Source organism: Phymastichus coffea, unplaced genomic scaffold (assembly GCF_024137745.1).
Source record: "Phymastichus coffea isolate CEN01 unplaced genomic scaffold, Cenicafe_Pcof_1.1 PCOF00163, whole genome shotgun sequence".
Taxonomy (NCBI): domain Eukaryota; kingdom Metazoa; phylum Arthropoda; class Insecta; order Hymenoptera; family Eulophidae; genus Phymastichus; species Phymastichus coffea.
The window spans coordinates 41768-68103 of NW_026706974.1; the positions used below are offsets into that span (position 1 = coordinate 41768).

General features: G+C 48.5%; 1 protein-coding gene across 1 annotated transcript in view; it reads left to right on the top strand.

Annotated features, from left to right (window-relative positions):
- Positions 1 to 26336, top strand: part of LOC131672963 (homeobox protein homothorax-like) — a gene marked incomplete at its 5' end in the record, with an annotated part of 105244 nt that overhangs the window by 38083 nt on the left and 40825 nt on the right. Inside the window, one exon of the mRNA XM_058950549.1 lies at positions 2548 to 2624. Coding sequence (XP_058806532.1) covers positions 2548 to 2624 — 77 coding nt within the window. The remainder of the gene's footprint in view (positions 1 to 2547; positions 2625 to 26336) is intronic.

Consider the following 26336-nt stretch of genomic DNA (forward strand, 5'->3'; position numbering starts at 1 on the left):
GGGTCGCGTCTCATCGCGCGTTACCAACACGTCTCTCAATTTTTTTTATATCTTGCGTTTATTGCTTTTGGTGCTGAAAATATTGCTCCCCAAGAAGGCTCCGCTGTGCAACGAATAGATTGCTGATAATGACAACAATGACAGTTATGCGTTAGATACGTAGCAGCTTATCGGAAGAGTGTGTTAATCGCGAAAGCTTGAGCGTCTATGAGGGAGCCTAATGATTTTTTGACTTGAAAAATGTAAGGTCCTTAATGAAAAGTGATACGATGAGCATCGACCGATCAAAAACACATTGAAGGCAGGAGTCACGTAGAGCGCAAGAGCTGGCTGTATATACGGCCCGTGAGCGTTGAGCGTACTCCCTGACGCGTCAGTGCTACAAGGCCGAGATTCTCTCTCTCTCTCTCTCTCTCTCTCTCTCTCTCTCTCTCTCTCTCGCTGGTTGGTGATGACGAGGCGCGATCGTCGTCCGATCCCACGCCTCGCTCGTTAGCCAGACTCAGCAGTCGGCTCGTCATCGGCGTGTCATTCGAAAATGGCAGGATCACGTCTTGGGGGACGCGCGACGCTACCACGCCTCTGCTCTGCTCTACCTGACACAGCATCAAGCGTTTTCATGTCGATTCTCTCAATTTCAAAATTGACGCGTCTCTCGCCGCGCGTAATTGATTTTTCACTTTGATGAAGCTCATTTCCTTATACCCCCTTCAATCGCTTCCTCTCTTTCTCCCTCGCACCATGTGTTTTCAGTGCTCGCTTCGAGTTTTATCGCCAGTTTGGGCATGGACAGAAAACGAAGCCGACCCTTCGAATGGGTTAATTTCGTCAGACGCAGGCAGCTAACCCACCCTCCAATTGTGCTTTTAGTCATCTGCCTTGGAATGATGTCAATATATAAAGTTTAGCTGTAATTGAATCTTATACTTTGACTTACTACACGGACGAGAGAGAGCCGTTAGATATAAATTAATTGTTGCCAAATTACAACTTTTACGTACATTTTAGCCACTTCAATGTTTATCCACGAAAATGTCTAGTCGATAACATTTGAATTCGGCTGAAAGTTATCGGCAAAACTTTCCGAAATTCGGGGCTAATATCGGAGAAAAGTCCGAAAAAAGAAGCGGGCACAGTTGTCGCTCTCACCCCATCGATGGAAAAGCACGAGCGAGTAAGTCCGGGGGTCGCTAGAAAGAGAGAGAGAGCGAGAGAGAGAGAGAGAGAGAGAGAGAGAGAGAGAGAGAGAGAGAGAGAGAGATAGAGTGAGAGAAAACGAGCCGCCAGCAGCACTTAAGACTATTGTTTTCAATGTAATTGGATAGCTCGTGCTCTTTCTCTTGCTGGCCGTCGCTCCCTTCGCCTTACGCCCAAGCTTCGACAATTATCTTGATTGTTTTATGCATATACCAGCGCGACCCCAGAGAATGATAGACGACGTTTCTCCATTTCTGCAATTCAGTAGCCACAACTCTCTCTCCGTTGGCTAATTTTACTTCACCTGCGTACACGCCTTTGTTTTTTTCTTTCTCCTGACTTTCGCACACAAAATAGAGTGAATACGTTAAGATAAGACGTCTTCTCCTTAATTAAAAATTGAAAAGAAAAATTGTCTTCCGTCATCGATTGTGGTAAACCGGAAAATGTGCTGTTGGCGATCCTGCCGTGCGCTAATTATGTAAAAATATGACTCGAGCACACACGGTTCTTTTATGTCCGGCTAGCCACACCGCTCGTTTTTTACGCTTTTTATTAACGTTACGTGCACTTTCTGCCGCCCGTCATTGTGCGCGCCATTCTGTCTCCGCGCGTTTTTCAAAAGCTACAGCTTTTTTTTCGGTCGTACTGTCGCTAGTCTCTCTCGCGTTTATTTTTTTTTTTTTTTTTTTGATAGTAATGAACAGAAGGCGCGAGCGTGACGTTATTTCGCTGCTGTTTTTATTTATGACTGCTTGAATGAGCTTTTGAGCATTTTTTTCTGGTTTTGTATAGCTTTTTGTTTGGTTAAAAAAAAGTTACATTCCACAGCGCCTAGTCACTACTCTTCATGAATGTAATATCGACGTGCGGCGAAAAAAATTGATATTCCTCCATTTCGCACGGAATTTCGTGAGTTGTACAGAATTAAAAAAACGAAAGAGAAAAATTGAGTCCCTCTAACACTCCGTCCCTAAGCGAAGGGACGTAGGACATGGCGCATCTGCACAGATGTGAACGCCGATATAAAACGCGCGTTCTCCGAACATCCTCTCTATCGTACTTTTTTTCAGCACCCTCCGCTCGCTCCTGTTATTCCTTTTTTTCCTTTTTTTGCTCGTTCAGCAATAAATAATATTTCGCAGGTGTGCTCGCGCCAGCGCGTAATGCCTCTCTCTCTCCTCGAACTAGCGTCGCGCTGAGCGCTGGCACAGGCTGCATCGAATTTTTAGTCTGCTGCAGCAACGTAGAGCCGAGCCCTCTCTTGCGCGGTCGTTATTATTTTCAATTAAAGTTGCGCGAATTTATGGCAGTATGTTTTAATTGCCGTATCCTTTGTTTTTTTTCCAGCATCCATACCCATCGGAAGACCAGAAGAAACAGCTGGCACAGGACACGGGGTTAACGATTCTTCAAGTCAACAATTGGTGAGTAGCCACGTAGCTTTCATAAATATATTTCGAACTGACAGGCTCTTGCCAAGTGTGGACACAGGCAGCGGGATCAACATAGGAGAAGTGGTTTTTTTCATACTTGCGATACAACGGCGTGTAGACGTAACCACTGCGCTTTATGCTGCTAATCTCGACAGCGGGGATAAGTGCCTCTTTGGATTTCCGCGCGTTACGTCTGTGGTTTTACGATTTTCGTATCTGGGCCGCGACGATTTCGTCGACAGGCCGCCTTGCGAGCAGGCGCGCACGCAGCGTGGCGTACGTACCCTCTCGATTGCTTTACGAACCGAAAAACACGTGTTATCGCAGCTTCATATGCCGTCGCTCGGAACGAACCTAGATTTTCGCATGGGCCGCTTGACCCTCTCTGCACGTTTATTTTCATGACGTTCGTGCAGGCCGCCTTCATCGGCGTGCGAACTGAAAATTTGAGGCTCGCTCCGCGACCTTATCCCCCGATCACCTTTTACTTTTCTTGTACGAGAGCTTCAGAGCGCGTAATCCGGAATCCATACTGCTGTGAGTGTTTAATCCGCTCGTCGATCGGGAAAGGGTTAAGACCGTGGAAAGCGTCTTTGCTTGCTTGTCGAGGGTTAATCCCTTCTCGCTCGGATGTCGAGGGGCGGCAGCGTGCGACACTCCGCCTTCAAAGCCGATCCTCCAGAGAGAGAGAGAGAGAGAGAGAGAGGCTCGGCGCACTATCTTATCATCTTGATGAATGTTTTCGCCCGACACCTGCGCCACCGAATTTCCCTGTGTAAAGCTTTGTCCTTTCTCTCTCTCTCTCTCTTTCTTTTGTTGTGTTTTCGTGCAGGCGACTCCTTGTTTCGCTTTTATCTTGCGTTTACCCTCGGCATTTTAATTAAAATATTTCCTACAGCGGGATTTTCAATCAAGTCGATTTGTTCCCCTTCTCTTCCACGACAGTTAGGCACTTTTGTAACATTCCGTTTTTATTTCTCTCTGCTCGCTGCGGTCTTGAGGTTGGAAACATAATGTCCGTGTATCGCGATGAGAGAGCTGGATAACATCCATCATAATTTCCGATGGTTATCGCATCCGTTGCCCTGTAGCTCGCACGCTCGACTCATTCTCTCTCTTGAGTTTTCACGGCTCATCGGACGCGCTTGCAGCCCGGTTTGTCCTGCGCATGGGCGCGCAATCCCTTCGGCTAACTTTAGCAACGCGCGCGCAGAGATCGAAATAATCCGGGCGCTCGCGGAGCGTGAATCAGAGCCACGACGCCGGAGAAAGAGTGTCTATATGCGGGCGGGTTCGCGCTCAGTCCGCGCGGGCGCGTCACGTGCATTATAAATAAAATGGTCGTCGCGACGTATATGAGGCCTCGCTCGGTACTCGTAATTGAGCACAAATCAAGTTTAAGGAGACCCGCCGCTCTCCACGCACTGCCAAGTCAACATCCTCCGGCTCGCGGCTTTATCTCGCTCGAAGATCGTGTCGCTTTGTGCCAAGATCGTGTCTGCGCGTAGGTCGTGTATTTTCGCCCTTTTCACCCGCTCCTCTTATTTTTATTCCGCTGAAGATGTGCTCTCTATCTCGGGGATGCGATCAAAGCTGTGTATATATTTTTTCGACTTGTTTACGGCGTGGGCTCTCTGGCCTCTCGTGCCGAGCGCACGCGCGAACCCTTTGATCGGCGGGCACGCGTACGAATTCCCAAACAATTATGCTGAAAATGGCGCCGCAATTTTTCCGTCGTAAACCGCTTTGCCTCGGCGCGCGGCGGTCCCGGGCACATAAATCACAGGTAGAAAAATTCGTCCGCGAGGCGAAGCCGTAAGAAAAGCACGGCTGCGAGTGGCCACTAAAAAGAGGTTAATGTCGCGCGCCGCGCGTCCGTTATTGCTGGCAATTTTCGCGCGTGTATCGCTCCGGCTGCGGAGGACTCGTGTTTCCGTAATGCAATTAGATCCGTCTCCGCCACCTTCGTTTTGCCTCGTTTTGCCTCGTTTTGCCTCGTTTTGCCTCGTTTTGCCTCGTTTCGCCCATCTCTTGTCCTTTTGCGAAGGCTGCGTGCCCCCGCGCTCGACTAAGCCTCGCGACGGCTTCCAAATAGCCGCTCTAATTAGAATAGCGACCAAGAACAGCCAAGCTTCTGCCGTTTGACTTTGCATTTGTATGCCCAGGCAAATGAAATGATTCGCCTATAAACAACCGAGGTTAAATGCCCGCACGGCTGTAAACAGCGCAATTAGACCTTTACCCGGTAAGACTCGCGTACGCACCGCGAATCCGCCAGAGTCCTTGAAAGTGCATTAGAATAAACGTTAATGCGAACGATGCGGCGGCCGTCGGAGTTATCTCGCTCGAGCGCCTACGTGATCGTAAATTATTTTCAAATAATTTTCGAAGGTGAAACGACTACGCGGACGAAAGCGCAGCACGCGCTCGCGCTGATCTCGAGTGGATGATAAGTGTACGCATGCACGAAGGCGCGGCGGCAGCGTGCTCTCACCCACAATTTTCCGTCACGTATATCTTGGGCTCGCGCTGGCTAGGACAGTAGTTGGGACGCTTGGCAGCTTGTTAACGCGAGCAGCGCGCTCGCGTGTGCAGATAGCGGCGGCGCATCGCGGAAAATCGCCGACAACTCACACGTGTGATCTGCATGCGCGATATGGTAAAGGGCCACGAGACTCTTCTCCGTGTCTCTGACAAACTGCTACTCGCGGTCGGCCGGTCGCTCGCCCGCTCGGTCGCCCGCTCGGTCGCCCGCTCGGTCGCCCGCTCGGTTTCTTCGATTTTGCGCGCTGCGAGCCCTCTGCATGAATCATCGCTGCCGATCTTTATCCGCGGGCTCGGCCAATTGAATGCCCACCTCCCTGGAATTCGCTCGATGAATCTGCTTTTGTTCGATCTGCAGAGTTGGATCCCGAATTTTTCTCGGCGACGAACGTTCGTCGCCGGGCCCACCTCCGTCTCGCCTGACGATGCAAATGCTGCTTCTAATATTCCGCGGCTAATTCACCAAGGAGGAAGGAGGCGCCTGTCGTGCCGCATACCGCGCTAATAAAGCAGAGCTGATTTATCGAGTCGCGAGCCAGTCAGTTGGGACCACATATATTTCGGCCTACTTATCTTCATCTGCGCATCTCTTTATCCGTCGGCGAGCCTTGAAACTTCGCAGTTCACTTCGAGATGATTTTATTTGCCGTACGTGTGCGAGTGTGTTGCTCGCTTAATCAAGCTTGAAATTTATCGATGAAGAAGATGGGAGGGGACAATTAGCGTAATTCCGGCGCCGGTGATGTAGAGGCGTTAAATATTTCGCCGCTAATTCGCCTCTGGCAGCTGCTATGCCTTCTTGCACTTCCACGTCTCTTGTCTTTTTCTTCCTCCTCCTCCTCCTCCTCCTCCTCCTTCTGCTCCTCTTCTTCTTCTCTTTTTCTCTTTCTTGCGCATCGCCATTCTGATAATGATGATGCTCTCTCCATGCACTTCCGCGTTATTCCTCAAGACAGCTTGCGCTCCTGTGCTTCAGTGCACCGGATAATTATTTGATCTACTGCTATTGAAATTAATTTTCATAATACACCACGCGCGACATATGCTCTCTCTCTCATTATTAAAACTTTTTTCTTTTTTACGATAATTCAGTTTCTCAAGATAGCAATTACGTTTCCAAATTGATAATACTAGTATTTTAGAATCCGAGCAGGCTGTTATTTTGCGCAAAATATCGTTCCATATTTTGCGCCGCGTAAAATGGCGCTCGTAAAGTGTACATCGTAAGATGACGTCTCTTATCGACCAGATAAAGAATTTGCAAATAGAACTCTGATAAGCGCTGTCGGCGATAAAAAAAAGCAAAAAACAATCGTCGGTCGGTCTAGATTCCATCCGACACACGCGTATACATTGTGCAGACGCTCACGTCGGCACCGAAGAGAGAAAGAGAGAGAAACAAATTGGCGGCGGGACGACGAGAGAAGACGTTTCTTAATGATGGCCTGCTTTTGCAATTAGCCAAGCAAAAAGGGATTCTCCGGCGAGGCGCAGTAGGGCCCGAAGCCAGCCAGGGGCAGAGAGATAATAAAAATTATGATCGGCATAAAGGCCTCGAGACAGAGCAGCGTTAAGGACCAAATGGAAATACCGGTTCTTTCTTCTGTCTCTCGTAAGCTCGCGCGCGATCGCAAGTGCATACACGGACACTGTTGCTCTTGTTCGCCGTCGACGGTTCGACGACGTCGTCGGAGGAAAGCGGAGCGCGTTACAAGATCGTTAAGGAGGCCGCGCGAGCGTAATTTAGACCGTTGTAAAGCGCTAACGAGACATTTCGTTTTACAAAATCGGTCGGCACCAGCCGTAAATTCCAACGGAGAAGCCGCGACCGGATGTTAATACTCTCTCCTTTCTCTCGCTTGTACACACACGCGCACACACGTTTTGCTCGCTAGTAGTAGTCGTTACGCGCGTGTCACGAGTCGAGACTCGAGAGGCGGACAACCCTCCGCCCTCTCTCTCTCTCTTTCTCTCTCTCTCTCTCTCCGTTTAAGATCACACACGCGTAATTTTGCGAAGGCTGCAAGCGCCACCATGATGAAATTATTTATGGAATTTAGACGTGGCGCGAGTTGCTACTCTCGCCGAAAAATAGTGTATCCGCGCGCGACTGTTTTGTACAAAATAGAATCGCAAGAGCGTTTAGACGTGCCGCGTGATATTCCTGGGTTAACGAATGTACACTTAGACAGTTGGTATAACTCGTCGTTGAATTTCGCATTGCAAAATCTATTTCTGGAAGGCACCTACGTGCATAACAAGTCGAAATTTCGCATGCACAAGGTCCTTAGCAGGAGTGAACGATTTATTGCTATTAAAAGATTATCGCGGCGCGCAAGGGTATATACCGTCAGAGCGAGCGAGCGAGCGAGCGAGAACGTGCGGACAGTGACGGAGCGCACGCCTCGGCGCGGCGGCCCAATATCTCGCCGAGTTCATCTGGAATCGTAAATCGCGCAGCAGCCACGTAAGTCTCTAACTCGTCTGACGTAACGAGCTCAGTCCTCAATTAAATCTCAAGCAAGCAAACCTATTCGCACCCGTGAATTCGCGAGGTGCAACAATTTTCCCTTTCTTATCAAGTGCATTGCAGCAAAATAGTACTCGAAATTCATTGTCGAGATGTATAATATATTTTTAATAAGAGAAGTATAGATCGTCGGATAAATCATCGATGGCGCGGCGGCTCGGCGTGTGCAGGAGATTATGTGTGTCCCGAGGGCGAGCTAAATCAAAGCCGTCATTACTTCCTTATAAGCTCGCGATTGCGTTAACGATCGCTGTGTAGCACGAGCGAGCAGGTGCTGTGTGTGCGCGTATGCGTGTGAGAGAGAGAAACGTAATATTGGATAGTCCCCGTCAAACAATCTCATTTGGCAGACTGTGCTTTTGCTGCTTGCACGGAGTGAGAGAGAGAGAGAGAGAGAGAGAGCGCCCTTGGTTCTTCTGCGCGTGGCCGTGGCCCTCGGGATGGTAGTCGGATATCTAATTAGCGGGGGCTGATCGGTAATTACTACGATTAATCAATCCGTTTTCCATTTGCGCCCACGAGAGAGTGAGAGAGATGGTAGTAGTGTATAGGTCGCTGTTGCTGAGAGTAATTGAGAAAGGGCTGCTGCTGCTTGTTTCTATTGTTGCTCGGCCGAGCGTTAATACCTTTCGTTTCTTCTTCTCCGATATTGGATTCTCGCCTTGAGGGCCTCTTCTCTTTCTCTGCCTCCGCTTGGCTTTGTTGGTCCTCCCGTTGAATTTTTATTCTTCGATGTTTTCAACCGTAATTGATTTACGTTGCAATTGTGCTCCTCGGCGCGTGAATTATTGACGTGTTGCTCACTTGACGGGGCGGGGGGAGGGGGACGAGCATGCTGGCGAGCAACCGAAAATTGTGCAGAAGCCGCGCACGCGTGTGCCATTTTGAGAATTCATGACGCTAAAAAGGGACGGCAGATGCAAATTAAATTCGCCTTGCGCTCTCGCGCGCACGTTTAAAATCGAATCAAGCGCGCACGAGCCTAAGATTGACAGGGTCAATATGCCGCGCGCGAGTTTGCCACGAGCCGAGCAAAGAGCAAAGCTCTTATTGTATTATATAGGCTACGCGTGCCTGCTGCCGTAGTGCCTGACTCATTTGCTCGTATTGCTCAGCTCGCGATGCGCCAAACTGCGACACCGGTACGATTGTTGCACCAATGCAACAATGGAATAATTTCACTCTTTCACCTGCTGTCGAGTGGCTCAAGGAGCGCATCGGCGTCTGAAAATCACGAGCGAGCTCAACTCTTTCTACGTTGTCGCGTGCACGCCCAAGTCAACACTACTTAGCAGCAGCCCGAGCGAGCGAAGTGTGCGGCACAAGAGCAAGGGAGAAAATCTTTTGATACCATTAGCCTCGACTTTGTAAATAGTTTTCGCCGGAAGAATAACAATCGTCGCACTGCGCCTCTCCCCCTTTTTCCTCGGCATGTAACAGCTATCGTGATCGATCATTTCGAGGGTGTATGTGTATATACGCTCAAAGGGCTTTTCGGCTCTGTGCTCTCGCGCGCGTCACAGAAAGGCGGATTAACGTGCGTTATTGCGCCTGAGCTGCGACAGAGTCAAGGGTCCAAAAGGGTTGCGTCCGTGTGTGCGCCACGGGAAAAGGAACACTTGCAAACACGCGCGGATCTGTCGAATTACGAGTCGTGTGAGGGCGGACCGCCTGTATGTGTGTCTATATATATATGTACATATATACATCTGGGCTACTGATTCGGTACAGACTCGTTGACACTCGAAATTTGATATAACAGTCAAACACTCGTGCGTCTTTTTCTTTTCTCTGGGCGCCGCGAAAGAGCTTGCGAGCTTTCATCTCGGAAAATTGCGAGACCATCATCCCCTTGCTTTTGGCTTCATTTTCACTTGTAACTACAAAGCTCGTGGCTACCGCAACGAGCGAGATAGGAGGGAGGGGAGAGGGAGAGGTAATGCTGGTCTGAGCAGCAGCGGCAGTGACAAGAGAGAGAGAGAGAGAGAGAGAGAGAGAGAAATTGAAGCCGTAAAAGAGGAGCGAGCGAGCGAGCGGTGTAGAGAATAAGTAAGGAGGCCAGAGCGGAGAGAAAAAGGCAGAGCGCTTGAACGGGGACAATGCTTTCATCATTGCCGCCCGCTCGAGCTCGCTCTCGCGAACGTTCTTTCAGGGCCGCCTTTCTTTTGCGCTTTTTAGCCGCGGTGGATCCATTGTCGACGTGCAGCCCCCTATCACTGTCTGCCGACACCGCGGCGAAAAGGAACCGGCCGCGGCGTAGCCGCCTCTTCGCTCGGACCTCTTTGCCTTTTAGCGACAACGTTCCGAACTTGCGTTCTCTCCAGATTTTAATTGCGCGGCATCGCAATTATCTTCTCGCGCGCTCTTTCAGAAAAGCATTGTATCGGTCGAACGATGACGTTCGATAAAACGAGAAGCACCGGTAGAGATGACAAATACAGTGCGACAAGTCTGCCTTTTGCGGGGGTGGCATTGATTAACGGCGTCAAAGCCGAAAATCCGTGGCACGGGCTTTTATGAAGACGTCACGGGAAACATTACCGCGGCGATATCGGGGCTGCGCGCGGGCGCACGATTGTCGTCGTCAAGCCCCGCGGGAGTCCGCCAGATGTTTCGCGGGCTCCGTCGACCCAATCAGCGGAGAGGGTCTCGGAGAGGCGATGGCCGTGCGCCACCCCCGCGCGTGCGCCGCTCGACAATCAAGCAACAACCATCAAACCATCCAGCGGCAACTCCCCCCCCCCCCCCTCCTTCACAAGCACCGTAGCTGTTCTCTTTTCATAGCTCGACTTGCAAGTGGAGAGAGGAGCATATGCCACGCACGGATTGACATTGCGCGCTTGGGCGCGAATGAAACCATTGCTGCGGGCCTTTCTTTGTGGCTTTTTGCCTCGGTCGCTCTCGTGCTACGAGTAATTAACGTTTCGTTTTGGGGGGCTTGACCGAAAAGGGGTGGGCTTGCCAGAGGGTTAATGAGATTTTACTTGGAATATTCATTTGGCTCTCTTTAGTTGGCGATCGAGCCTGGAAGTTTACTGTTGATTGATAGTGGCGGCACCGGTGTCACCGGCGGCGAGCAGCTTAATTAGCGGGAGAGTGGTTTCTTTTCAATCGCTCGTTAAAATATTGGCACGTGTAAGTTGAAAGCTCGGTATTCTTGAAAGTTGAAGCTGACGACGACGGCGGCGGCGGCGACGACGAGTTTCGGGATACAGAGGCGCGAGTCGTCGCTAGCTGCAGTTGCGTTTTATGCGCAAAGTTTGCCATTGTCCTGGCATGGCGCTCACTTCTTATCAGCTACTTCATAATTAAATCGCGAAATAATTCCGGAGCGTGACCTCTCGAAACTTGCCTGCAGAGAAACTCTGTCGCTGCTGTGTGCAACACTCGGCGCCGGAAACCTGCCTCCCTAGAACAGACTCTATCTCTCGTCGGAAGGAAGCTCGTTCATTCTCTGACCGCCCACGCAGTTATATGCATTACGCGCTCATCGTCGAAAATTGTTCAAAGCTTGTTCAACCATTAACACAAGTTTCTTTTACTTCGTTCGCGCGCCAAGCAACTTTTTCTTTTTATCGAGGCAGTATATTAAGGCGCCTACGGATAACCGTATATTTTCGTGAGCTGCGGGGATCACCTGGGCTTTTAATACGCTTGGGGATCGTGAAACTTTTCTTTGCTAAACTTCTCGCTCGCTCGCGCCGCCTCGAGAGAATATGAATATGAATAATGATCATTGAATAGAGGGAGAGCTTGCGAATCAATGTACACGCAACTTTTTGCCATGAGAAAAATTGATAAGCTTTTTCATCAGCGCCAATGAATATTTGAAAGGGTGGAAAGGGTGCAAAACAATTTGCGCTAATTACCAACGCGCGCATATAATAGCTTAATTGCGAAACTAGCACTTGCAGAGCAACGGGAGAGCTTTACACCCTCTCTCTAGCCTGGCTCTCGCTGTATACGCTCGGCATTTATAATTCACGAGTCCTGGGAGTTAGACGCTCTGAAAGAGATTGCCTTTGCTTTTTCTCCGCGTGCAATATAGCTGTGCGGGTGCGCGTGATACCGAACGACGCACACGACCTACTTTCTATTCCTTCTTTTTTTTTTCTTTTCTCTTGCCGTTGCAAAATTCAAAGACTTCGCTGCTGCTGCTGCTGCTGCTGCTGCTACCTCTGCTGCTGCAACGTCGTCTTGGTGATATTTTCTTGAAAAACAAGCAGCGAATGGGTTTCTTCGAAGAATGTCGATAGCTACCGAAAAAAATTACGTATCGAGCCGAGAAAAATAAGTACAAAACATTTTTTACTCGATAAATAATTTCAATTTGTTGGGAGGCATCCTGAAATTGTTAATGGCGTGAAGCCAAATAATTGGCATTCTCTCGTGCAGAGTACATCACCCGTGCGCTTGCATTTCTGCTTTTTGCCAGATGTTCTCACGGGAGTAGACAGCAGTACAGACAGTCTGAGCAGGTATTCTCGAATCTAAAAATATTCATATGCAAAGTCGCTCGCGCGAGGGTGCTACTTCGCGGCGGATGCTCGTTTATAATAAAACACAATATCCGAGGATTTCTCTTAAGTTGCATATTCAATGATTTCCTCGGAGACTTTCGGCGAACAAGACAAAGGGCGCGCGAGAGCTTTCTTTCCGCGAGCAGGGGGTGAGCTAGGCCGAATCAAATTAGATTCACAGTTTTCTTGCTCAACTTTTTTATTTGACTTTTAAATTCCCAACTGTCTACACTCTTGGCGAGAGAGCTATTTAAAATGTACTCTTGTGCAATGCAAAATGTTAACGAGGATAGCGTTGTAATACAAGGCTCATTTTGTTTGTTTCAGGTGAGTATTGACGATAATCAGAAGCGAAGGCAGCAGCCAAGAAGAAAATATGAAAATGTGAGCTAAACTGGCACGATGATCCGACCGACGAGAGAGAGACACGTGCAAGTACAAACTTTCCAGTCGTAAACAAGCGAGTTCCGTATTAATCTTGGTGCTCGGATCTTCGTTCTGCGCGTGTTACATCCGCGATGAATATTGTTTCAGTCGGAATCGTCGTCGGCGTGGGCGAACGATGTCTCACATCCGACTGCTCCCATTGTCTCTTTTATTTTTTATTTGTGTTTTATTCTTTGGCCCATCACTCGGCTATTATTAACACGACTCTCTGACGAGAGGACCTCAAAAGGATATACAAATGAGTTCGCAGAATCAGAATGTTTGCCGTATACTTAACGCCGTTGTTTTCTTTGATCAGTGTTGACGTTTAGTGCACATATCGCGCTCTAGATACGTAAGCCCGGGACATAAATGTGATGGAAAAATTTTCATACTATGTGACATTTTTTCTTTAAAAGAACACCACGGATCAAAAAAATGCTTGCTCAGAGAGAATTCAATAAGAACGAAGCGCTGAAAACGGGAAAACAGTTGCATGCATATATGTATATGTTACCGCCGGTAACGGCGTCGAAGGGTGGCGCACGCGTCTATCGTCAAAAAAAAGCTTTCCCTTCCATTATCCTTGGCGCAATGGCACATGGGGTCTACGCAAGCGAGAGAGAGAGAGAGGAGAAGGAGAACCCATGAAAAATGATGACGAGGCGCGAGTGAAAGAAATGAAATCGGGTCGACGGAAAAATGATACTGGCTTCGGGGGTCTACTGCTAATTTTTAGGGAAGCAAAGAGCTGGCTGCTGCTGCTTCTCTCGAGGATAAGGGTAATTAATCAAAAAAACTCGCTACTGCTACGTTCTTTTCCTTTCTGTTCAAGCGTTCTTGTTGCTCCTTTTTAGACACGCGCGACAGAGTCCTTGTCACGTGGAAAATTTTCATATCTACTCGGAGTTTTGTCGCTCCCAGTGGGACGACAATACAGTCGCAGCGGCTTATCCGTCTGTTTCCACTAGTGCAGAGTCCTCTGCTTACCAGTGCATAATTTTGACATTAGTTCGAAAGTAAACAATGCGAGGAAAATGTATTTATAAGGGGATTACAAAATCGACCATTCTTCCACAGCATGAAATTCAAATCGCACAGAAAGTCAATTAAAAAATCGTTACACAATTTTCAGAGCAATTGTCAGAGCGATCTAGGGGAAACTTTCGGCTCAAAACAACATGTAAAACATTGCAACTCGACGACTTTCGCACGGCACGGGCAGGGGTCGCTCGCGCAACGCGACTATCCTTTTCCTTAATGGTCTTTGGCGACCTTGGGAGGAGTCATGCGCCAGCGAGCGGTAATCGGCCTTTGCGGACTCGTAAACACCGGCCCTTGGCCATAATCCCGCATAGCCAACCCACCCACCCATCCCACCATCACCTTTCTTCGCAAGCAGCAGCTGACCAGAAACTTGCCGGGAGTCGCGCGAAGACGCGCGAGCGTCCCTTAATGGGTCAGCTCGCGATTCTCACGAGAGCCGTTTCCACAGTTGCTCCTTGGTCGCACGACGTTGCTCTCTTTGACGTGCGCCCCGTGCCAACTTTGTCTTCCACGTGCCCGCTGCGTCCTTCTCTCGTGATTGGGGATTGGTAGGAAAGTTATTTGCGTACGCTAAACTGATGAAACGAAAAAGTAATAATAATGCGCGAATGTCAGGACAGCTGTGACGAGTAGACATTGCCATGCTTATCATGTTAACCTAATTTCCACGCCGATCCCGTGGTATGCATCTGTCCCGGTCTCGCAGGTGCGAATATAAGGTCCTAAAATGAAAGAATGGCTGTCGTCGATACTGTCTTTCGATTTATTGCTGCAGAAAAGTCGGAATCTTATTACATGGTTAATTTTTATTGTTAACAATGACAATCCACATTGAGAAATGTCTTTATTCTTTTTTCATTCTTGGAAGAAGAATAGAAAAGGAGAACGAGCCAAGTCAATCCGCACGAACTTGTCTTTCGGCACGCTCTCATTCGTAATCGCACTTAGCATAACAATGAGCGCAAAGGCGAAGATAGCGCGCAAAGAGCGCTCGGGGAGAGAAAGAGAGATGGAAGGAGGAGGCGTGCGACGATGCGTTTTGACAAATCGCACCGTTCCTCTTCCTTGGATTTAGTTTTTTTTCCTTCACTTTCTCTCTCCCTCCTCTAATTCACCGGAATGTTTTCGGATGGCGTCTCGCTGAGATCTGTCTCTCTCAGCTTGCCTCCTTCCCAGAGTCATGTATTTCTTTTTTTTTCGGGATTTTGCGTCTACGTGTTTCTTTGGATGAAGAGATAGACCAAAATGCCACTGGTCGTCGTTGCACACCCCATTTTCATTTCCCGCGGCAATAGTTCATTAAAAAGGTGTTTCGAAGGCAATTCCGTGAGCTATTAGGTAGCCTCTATCACCCCTTCGGGGGCCGTTTTCCGGCGCACCCCCCATCGGTCCATTTCTCTCTCTCCCTGTTCTTACCTCCGAGTTGGATTTGCCGATCTCTCTTCGATAAAATGCGACGACTCTGTACTGTCTACTTCGCTCTCTCTCTCTCTCTCTCCCTCTCTCTCCCGCGGCGATGACAAAAAAAGAACGAAAGAGAGTCAAGCGTAATTTTTCATTAGGGGAACGAACGAGGAGTTGAGGCACTAGACTCTGCGTAGTCGTAAAAATGATTGAATCTTAAATAAAGAGCACGTTGCTATCGGTTTTTCTTCTTTCTCGTCTGCTCAGACAAGATAACTAGTCTACCCACTTGACTATCTGTCAAAGCTCGTACATTTTCCCTGCTAGGCAAGGCATTTGCTCGGCAAAGTCGGAGCATCATTTATTGGCGCTCAATCCACTTTTTTCTTTCTGGTAGACGCGCGCGTGACAAGTTTATTCGCCGAGCGCCTTTTAATGAAAGCCCGGAGATGTATTCGTCGCTCGTAAGTCCCGAGTCAACAGAGACTTAGAGTCGTCGTAAGTTGCTTAATTTGAAGCGCCGAAAATTGGACGTTGCGCCCGCTTGGCAAATATAAATAAAGGTCCCGAGAAGAAGCGGGCGAATCCCGAGGATCACACGCGCTCGAGGGAAAACGAGAAAAAAGCGAAACGGCAACCTCCGCCGCCCCTACGCCTTAATACGAGGGACACACGCTCGCGCAGCAGTTGGGGAGACTAGTCCGAGTTGATAAGGGCTTGTGCGCGTAGAGGCGATTTGTCAAGGCAGGCACGCGCAGGTGAAGGGAGGAAAGCAGAGAGAGAGAGAGAGAGAGAGAGAGAGAGAGAGAGAGAGAGAGAGAGAGAGAGAGAGAGAGAGAGAGAAATCCGCGACGATGAAGCCTGTCGAAGCCGATCCTTCATGGACTCGACTCAATTATGGAATAGGAGCTTTTGAAAAATCGCGCGCGATCAAGCCACCGAATGTTTGGCGATTGGCACGTGCGGAAGCCCAACGCCCAAGCGAACGCTTATTGAATTTCACCAGCAAGAAGGAAGTAATTGTCGATCCCTCACTTAGCATAATGAAATATAATCAGGCCAGCTAATTTGGCTCTTGCGAAATATATAGGTTGCGCCTAGTCAGGTGCTACTTCCGCGAAAAGATTTTACGAGAGCGGCCAGCGTAGAAAAAGGAGACGAGCGGCGAGCGAGCGGCAAGCGAGTGGCGAGCGAGCGGTGGGTAAATGTGGTAATCAAGTATTATGTTTTCGGAATTTCGGCGTTTTAGGGTCAAAAATAGAGCTGCGCCAAGAGAGTCCGTAATTATACGGTAGCGAACCGTAAACTTGTCGAGAGCGTCAGCTACCGGTCTTCCATTTATAATAACGCCACGCGGCAGCGGCCTTAACCCGTGGCATAGTCGTAACGCAATAATGGCCAACGAGGCCCGCGCTCGCGCCTGTGCGTGAACGAGCTGCCGTAACCGCCCGGGCAATGAGCCAAACGTTATACCGCGCGGATGTGACCAACTTTCGGACGTCGACCCTTTGTTTATTTCCAGATTTCATGAAAACGATACTTATGCGCTTTCGGAATGACGTCCTGGCGAGGCGTCTTTCCGACTTGACGAATGATTTCCAAGCAGTACAAATAAAAATATGAGAATGGAGCTGCCTGTCGTCAGGGCATGTCAAAGGAGACAAGCAAATAGCCGAAAAGCTCGTAATTCAGTGGGCTCTAACTCGTTTTTCTTAGCTCACGACCGACTACGAAGACGACGACGACGACGACGACGACGACGACGACGACGACGACGACGACGTATCTGCAGCGCAGAGATAAATCGTACCGGAGATCGCGTCGATCGTGCGCGCGACTACCTCTTGCTCGATGAAAAGGCTACTTGGGCGCGCGCGCGCGCGGTCTGAGCATTGTCCCCGCGCGACTATTTCAAGCCAACGACGACGACGACGGCGACGGCGACGCTTTGTGATCCGCTGCAGCTGCGCAATCTATCACCACGACAATGACTCGTTGATCGCAAGTGCGGACACATCAGCAGCAGCAGCAACCCCACGAGTCAGAGGAAATAGTGACGTCCACCACACTGTGATCCTTGCACTCTTGCATTTTTTTTATTATTTTCGTAGCAACACTGCACGGATGTGCTGTTCTTGATTATTATAGTCACTTGACTTTCAAAATGCGAACAAAAATCGAATAGAATTAGGACTTGCATAGAGTTAAAATTTTAAATCTTGGGTATCGATTGATTCACCACCGGTTCATCTAGAACAAATAGCAAAGCCGCGGCGGCGATCGTGAATGACAAATCATGGATCTTCCGATACGGGCAACTTCGCACAGCTGTTATTTCATCAAAAGAACTATAGCATCGTCGGGAAAAAAATTTAGTTTGCGATTTTGCGGTGAAATTAAAGAAAAATCAATGAGTTTTTTTGTAAAAGGCAATCTCCGAAAAACAAAATTAGCTTGTTAATGGCCCATCCTGTTGCTTTCGGACTTTGTGCAAAATATTGAACAGATTTTGAGCTCTTTTATTTTTCATAAATTTTTAAACATTATTTTAATCTGTAAATACCATCGTCTCAAAGTTTATCATTGCGTTGGCAGTGTATTGTTATTTAAAAATTTTGTTTTAGCTACAGGCAGCGATAGGCTTACTGTATTACACTGGAGCCATCATACATTGAGATTTTACGATCAAAACAATAAATACGGTTTTGTTTGTACGTAATGCTAAACTTTGCAACGCTGACATTTAAATATTTAAGTAATATATCGAAAAAGCCTAAAATCTGTTCAATATTTTGCCTCAAGTCGGAGTCGGAAAAAAATAGGACTGCACATTGACAAGACAATTTTCTTTTTCGGAGATTGACGTTTACAAAGAAATTAATTAATTTCTCTTGAATTCCAACGCAATTGCTTAGCTCAATATTTTTTCCCAACAAGTCTGACTTTTCTGAAGAAAGTAGCAGCTGTACAAAGTTGCCCGCGTACGAGCAACTTCACTGATTGATCTAGATGAATCGCTGATAAATCAATCGATGCGCAAGATCCGAAGGTTAACGCAAGTCCCAATTTCATGTGATTTTAGTTGGTAAAGATGTAGGATTTGAAAGTCAAGTGACTATAATGTTGAAACTGACAGGGTTTGAGCGAGAGCTGAAATACAGTAGGAAGTAAAAAAGAAAATAGAGGATCGATGTTTATTTGCTTTTTTACTTGAGTCGAGTTTCAGTGGTCATATAAGTTTTAATACACTGTAGTTTGTAGTGAATGCGATAGAGTAGAGCGCGAATCACACCGGGTCCAACATTGTTTCTAGCTCATAGTTTTATTGGGTAGTGATTTCTTTATGATCGAAACCGAAATCCAAGCGGATTATTGCTATTATTATTATTCCAGGTATACAGTAAATACGCGCGCGCACGCGCGTGGCCATATAAGCTAGATCTCTCGCTGCTGGTCAAATGTCGCTAGCGAGTCTATTTCTCTTTTACGAGGCTTTTACGATTCAAGGTGGAAGCGTGAAAGAGACTTACAAGTTTACGTGGATACGGCGTTCGGCTGCCGCTTTTATGATTGAAATAAAACAATCTTCGGGCGAGCGAGTGAGTAAATATCTTTGCTAGATGCTAAAATTAACGCAATTAGAAGCATCGTAAAATAGGTCCATTTACGACCAGCAGCTACTTACTTACTGTTACCGATAATCGTGGCACAATAATCATTCGGAACATCCTTCAAACGATTCTTCAACGAAACAAAAAGGACACGTGGTTTTTCCGCTCCCCCTCTCCGGAAACACGCCTCTTCGCGTGTTCTCTCCGCCCCGTGTCTCTACTGCTCATGTATTTTTCGCAGTCTTCTCCTCTGTCTATTCATACACTACCCATATTCATAGACTACATCTCATGCAATACACTCAGTTGCAAGTCTTTATTAGATTTTACGAGAATAATGCACGGCGTTTAAGGGATTAGAACACCTTGCTAATGTACGCGACACGCCCTTGTATATTGTGCGTTGCTTTAGGGCCTGCGAAACCTGAACAATACTCGCTAGCCGGCGTGATATGCGAGCTAGAGAGCGTGCCTTTTCTCGTTTGCCCCATATACGTTTCACGCACGGCGATTCGTTAATCTCGCGCGTGTTGCGGATATGACGAGTGTATACGAAGACTTGTTTTTTTCAGATTCTTTGAGAATTCTTCGCGCATGTAAATTTTAGCAATTTATCAGGATTGTGCGTCATTCGGCAATCTGTATCTATTTGGACCATGAATTATAAGCCCCCCCCCCCTCTCTCTCTCTTTCGGTCCTCTGAAATGTAAATAAAAACTATATGAATGAGATGGTAGCACAGACTCATAAATAACGTCAGCCATGACAGGCAGCTCACTCGCGTTGTCGCGTTTTTCTTTCCCTCCCTCCTCGACAAAGGAAAAAAACAATTGAAGAGAGACAATATGTCGTGTCCAGCTTTCTCTTTCTCTTTCACGTGAATTTTGCAAGCTAGTCTGCCCAATTGTAGGCGTCTTTTGCATACGTACATGAATGTTCTTAATGCTTTCATTCGATGCACGTATTTCTTCGGTGCGACTTATGAGCTTTCAGCTTAATTGCTTGATTTAATGCCATTGCGACATCCGAGATTAGCACGTCTAACCGAACAATAATAAATTTCCTGTCATGACTATGTAATTGAGAAATTGCTCGCGCAAAAATAAAATTTTACGACTCTTGATGGAAATTCGCGTATAATACAAGTTTGAAGTAGTAGAGTGCGAGAGAGCGACAAATTCGATATTCGCATGGAAGCTCGAATCGCAGTAAATTCGACTGGGATACATATGCGCGCGTGCAGCTCGTGTTTCACTCTCTGGTAAAATAATATATGCGACTGCTAATGCATAGATGTGTACATGCGTGCGCGCGCGGACGGATAGGTGGAACGAAAAGGGGGCGAAGCATCGGCATGCGTCGTGTCTCGTACGCCGTCGCTACCGAGTGTATACTGCAATATTTACTCTTTCCTCCGCTGCAAATGTGTACGCGACCGCCTGACATGGCTCCCTCATTCCCTAATTCTTGAGCATTCGTGTAATCTTAATCTTGGCGTCGCAGCGTCGCTCGTAAAATCGCCAAGGATGCACAGCGTTTGGCGCGCCTCGAGAGCAGCAGCACCAGTGGCCATCTTCATTAGACGAAGAATGCCACTGCATGTGTGTGCACAGGTTGTATCCTTCGGGAGAAAGACAATGGCTGATTATCGCTGGAGCTTCGGTGCTGCCTTTTAAGGATGCGATGCTCCGCAAGCGCTCCAAGGGTTCTCGTGCATCGCTCGCCTGCTCGCAAAAATTGCCCGAATTATCTGCGACTAAAGATTTTTCTCTCCTCATATTTGGCCGCCACGTCCGCATCCGATATGTTAACGACAGGCGTAGGTAGATCGGGCAAACAAAAGCAAAAACGCACTGGCGGATGACGTATGTATAAGGGGTTAACTTTCTTTTGTCGATGAGGCCTTTTGTCAGCTCAGCGCTAGAATTAGATCGCGTAATCCTGTTTGTATGCGAAATGACACTCGGGGAATGGGGCTCTCTCTCTCTCACTCTCCATTGTCGGTAATTGACTCCGATTGGATGATTGGATTTGGATCGCAAGCGCGCTTGCGCGCAAGCCATTCGCAGGAACACTTCGTTAGGCTCAATTACGCGTCTCCATTGCAAATTCGGTACGCGCCGCGTCTCCGAAGCTCTTCTCTAAAGAATACATTTACACTCCTTCTGGCGCAGCTGCAAATTATTCGTCGCGCCGCGAACAAGCTAACGAACAATCGGACTGTTGGCCAGCGCGCGTGACGTTCTTGCTGTTCGGTGGGTGTGGGGCCTGCAACAATCTTGGGAAAACACACCTGTAAGCCGAGATAAGAGTGTGTCGCGCTCAGGCCTACGTGCGCGCGGCTTTTGCGGTTAAGCTTAACGGACGCTAAGTGCTGCTCGTTGCTGCGGAGACAAACCGCATGCGCGCCCCCTCCTCGATACAAGCCCGATTCTCCGACGACTAGCTCTTTTTTTCCGTCGTCGACTTGCGAATGCGAAAACGACGTTTTGCGGGGGCGACTTATAGCTACACGCGTGTGCGCGCAGACCGCAACGTCACGAGTGAGAGAGAGAGAGAGAGAGAGAGGAGTACTTGTACCCCGTATACATGTATACGTAATCACGCTGTTTACTAGCTTGCCAAACGTCATTGTGGCTTAGACGACGAACCTTCACATACGAGTATACTTGTGGCTACGAGCTGTGACGTTTTCATTCGGGCAAGTTAATTGTTTTGCAGGATTATCAAGCGCCTGAAGAAAAGTAACTTTCAGACGTGAATGTTTATCCGTTGAAATCATCACGTTCATCTTTGACCGTTGAAGCTTTGAGATATGGGTCTTGAATGCCCCTTCGCTGTTGATCACGTATAAAAATTGTCCAACGGCGAAATATGACTTTTCGCTCGTGCATGGCCGTTCAATGCCGAAATAAATGTGCAGAGTGTAAAAGACGCGATGATCGCCGCGCGAACGTGCCTGCGTTTCGCGGATTAAAATAACAGGCGACATGCAAATGGATATCCCTTAGCCGTAGCGTTTGTTACCGGGGGGGGGGGGGGGGGTCGTGGCCGACTTTGGGCACTCGCACGAGAAGTCCCATCAATAACCATTAGGCAGCACAGCGCAATTATAACCGCATTCGTTAGCCAACGCGAGACTGCTGCTGCTGCGTGGTAGTGTCGAGGTGACGAAAATAGTTGGTAAAGTGCGCGATGATAAATAATAAGGCCGGCGCCGGTGTGCGAATGTCTTCTTTGATGTTGCTTTTTTTTTCACCGCTTCTGCTTTCGAAGGCGATAAATTTTCCGCTTTTACGCAGCTGCTGTCTATCGAGAACGCGAATCTGAAACGAAAAATGACTGCAAGGAGAAAATAAACGTGGCGCACGCAAAAGCGCTAGCGTTCGGACACAATGGGTGCTTATCGGCTGCCACTACTCTGCTGCTGCTACGACTACGCGCTTTTCCTTTCTCACGCTCTCGCACGAGAATTTTCCTTGCACATAGTGTTTAAACTTCACCGGCTTTTTTACTCCCTCCCTCTTGAAACAAAGTGTGCTCGCGCACACCTTTATCGCCGCAATTTAGATAATTCAGAGTGAGAGCAGGTGCACGCGACCCGCATCGTTCGACTTGCACGCTATACTAGAGAAACTTACTTTTTGTTGTTGCTGGTTAGTTCTGGAAGAACAACAACTAAAAAACAGATAAGTATCTGATCGGGGGAAAATACAAATGGGCAAATAGAGACGCGCCATTAAGTGAAATAAATACAAGCAACGTCGTTCGATAAATTCGAATTGTAAGAGAGAGTCTAGCCTACCTTCGTTATATCGCCACGTAGAGAGAGAAAGAGAGAGAGAGAGAGAGAGAGAGAGAGAGATCTTATCGCGTGAGTATCGCGAGATTGTAACGAGTACTACATTACACGCCGCCTTCTTTCCTTCTTTCCTTTAGCTTCTTTTACCGAGTCTTGGCGTATGTTCGTCTCGTTATATTCGATATACTAATATAATGAGCTTGGCGATTAGCCAAACATCAGGATAATAAGTAGAATATTAGAGTACTGCCTGAAAATTCCTGATTAATTTGTATCTGGAAATATGTGGTTTTTATTCCGAGGAAATATTCTGCATATCCTTGTTGCCAACAACGGAGCAGCGAATGCGGCTCGGCAAGGGGCAATAACGCTAATAACGATACACGTCGAGAATGAGCGATCGCGCGGGCTCTGGGTCCTTGCTCTGAAAAAGCTGAGGGCTCGGCGGTTTCGGTTCTCGCGGCGTATATATACGCTCTACCTCCATTTCATTGCCGATGAAATATGCAATCCCGAGCGCTTGCCCTCTTCTTTTTCGCATTGCACCTAATTGGAAGCGAGTACTTCTTTTTGCGCTCGCAGTTCGTATTCGATTCGTGTATTTCGCATAGTGGGACACGTAAAAATGCGAGTTGAGAATTAGCGCGAAGCTGTCTTCGAAGTTTATACTGCGATTTAAGTTTATTGGCTGGCATTTGTCAGTCGAGCTCTGTGGGATGGCGAGTCTTGCATTCGTTTTACCGGAGATTTATTTTTGGCTCCGCTTGCGTCGGCCTTTTCAAGGAATCGTCATAGCTTGGCGAAAAACGGAGGGGGAAAAAGGAGTATGAAGCATATATTATTCCTCGCTCGTGCTAACGAATCTTCTCTCTGTCTGGCGTTGCTCTACGGGACTCTGTGGTCGTCGTCGGTGAATCATCTCGCTCTCGCTCACGCTCTCTCGCGTTCTTACAATGATGCTGCAGCCAGCGTCGCGGGTCACATTCCAGCAAGCATTATTTTCTCCCCAACAAAGGGCGCACCACTCAAAAGCAAGAGAGGAGAGAACCCGTCCCGAGAGACTCTCATTAATGGTATTCAAAGATTCCTCGTGGCTTGATCGTGTCCAGCTCCAATCTTTTTTCCTCTCTCCCTCTCTCCCTCTCCCCCTCTCTCCTTTCTTCCAAGAGAGCGTGCGCACAGAAGTGCTTATAGCGACCAACGCGATAGGTAGATTCTCGCGAGGATTAACGTCCCGTACGATGTCTTCTCTTCGGTATCTTTTGATGCGCGCCATGCTCGCTTGTGTCTGTAGATGTTACTCGCACGAGCCCTTCGAACCATGATTCATATTTATACGCTTCCATTATTTTTTCTTTTCCTTCTTTCTCTTCTTTGCTTCGCCGTCCCCGTCCTCGTCCTCGTCGTCCGGGACCACTGAACATTCTTGACATACTTATGACTTGGATTATCGCCTTGAATTTCATATTCATGATCGGCTCGATCACCGATTACATTTCTACGTATGAGCGGCTCCGTCACGCTTAAGCATCGTCGTTCGCGCGAGTAAATTGTGAAAACTGGATTCGTTATTTTGGATAAGAAAACAAGTCATCTAAATTTATGAACGAGAGAGAGAGAGACGTCACGGACCAATCTGTATACGCGATGCTCCTTTTCCAGCTGAGCTTTGTTCTCTTTCAAAGTAAAATATCACGATGTCACCGAGCAAACGCATCTAAAGTTTCAAGCAAACGCCCGCGTTCTCTCTATATCTGCTCGCGCTCATAATTTGCGTGCTCTTGCGACGGCGACAAGTACAGGGAGCAGAGAGAAAAAAAAAAGTGGCAAAGGTAAACATACGCACAGTTGGACTAGGTATAGAGAGGAGATGTAAGCGAAGCTCGTTAGAGTACGAAAGCACTGGTTTTCGCGGGCGCAAAGGTGCATATGAAGCTACACCCACACTGCGTGTGTGCACCTTCTTGCGAGCGACGGGGGGTCCGGCGTGATTTGTGGCCGTGGCCAAGGCAAGAGAGAAGTCGCTGGGCTCTGATATATTTTACGGGGCACACACAAGTACATACACGCGTGCGCTCACTCGTCGTAGTACCACCTCCGCCTTTGCTGCCAATGGTAGTTGGTGGGGGATCACATTGTGGTGCCGGAGGCGCGGTCAAGAGCTTTAACATCGTGTATTTACATGAGAAAAGCAGTCGTACTCTCTCTCTGCGCGACTTTTTACCCCGTGTAAACACGCTCCATCATTATCACCGGGGAGCCTGTATTTCACTGGGATCAGCCGCCAGAAGACGTCTCGGCAGAAGAGCGCGAAAGCAATCTTTTTTTTTGCCGGAGCAGCAGCCGACAATGCACTCCTTGTACGCGTGCGAGGATACGCTTATGCCCCGTGAAAACGATCGCTTTGCATGAGAGCGCGAAATGGCGTGCGTGGAGAAGGAAAAACTTACGACTGCGCTGGTGCAAGTGCGGGGAACCATGTTAAGCGGGTGCGCAATTCGAGTTGAACAAGCGTGTAATACATATCGGAAATCGCGCCATGCAACCCCGGCGCGCGCGCGCGCGCGCACGAGCGATAAATAATTTCGGCATCCTCGTGGAAAGCCATAAATAATCGCAGCGCGCGCTCGCATCGTGTAATGCTCCGCGTATCTAAAACGCGCCTCACGCGTGCACATACGTGCGGATCCGCTGCCTGGGGGCTGCCACAACATAAATTCAATGGCGACGTGATAACTCTTTCGGCGGCGCTCACGGGACAAAGAAAATCAGGGCCTCTTATCTAGGCCGGAGGCTTGACCTCTAGCGCTCTGCGGCTATCGCGCGCGAAGAAAAATGTAAGCGCACCCCGACCCCGAGTCAGCCGTGTGCGCCCGGAGGATTATCGGCTGGCCAGCGCTACTCGTGAGCGCGAGATAGGACGCGGCGGTGTCGGGAAGACAGGTCGGTCGCCGCGGGGGTCTGACGCGTGCGCTTGCGGAATAAGGAGGCCAGACGTACACCGCCGATATCATCCGCGAGCGAATCCAGCTTGCAAGTTCATCGCCGATGAGCTCTGGCTGTCTTTGGTTGTTTCGCACTGTCTCGCGTCAATAGTTACAGCGGGCTCTCCAAAAGGTTTGTCCGAGTGAAGAGATGAAACTCGCGGAGAAAGTTGATGGAAATGGCGCGAGACTGCCGGCACGGCTGCGACCCAAGCAACAAGAAAGTAATCTCGCAAGTATAACAACGACGAAGCTTTGGCGAACCGGGCCGTCCTTGATTTGCTTATTAAGGCGAGCAGATCGGAAGGTTGCGAGCGTAATTGTCAGCCAGCAGCAGGCAGGCAGGCAGGCAGGCAGGCAGGCCGGTACGTAATGAAAAATGCTTTTCGGCTGGGAAAAACAAGAAAAACGGAGTGAGAGAGAGAGAGAAACCTCGGTTGCAGTCAGTTTCGCCGCGGGGTTCCCGACTACCAATACAAGCCTCTCACACGCACGTGTATAGCGAAAGCCCTCCTTTTTTCGTCGTCCTCGTCGTCGTCGTCCTCTCCTTCGAACATTTTTATTTTGTCTCGGGCGAGAGAGCGGCTCTCGTTCTCCTTTTTCTCAGTGCCGATGCTTTCATGCCGACCGCGGAGCTATCGGGGATCTCGCGTCGTAAGTCTGCAACTTTATGTTCGCGCGCGCGCGCTCCCTAACTTACGATTGCCTCGCATGTTTCTCGCCCCGCTGCTTGAGACGTCCACGTCGTACATAAAGAGAGCGAGAGTGACCTGAACGCAGCTCGCGTACACGCGCGGCCGCCTTATCTACGGCCGTCGCTCAGTTTTCAGGGGCC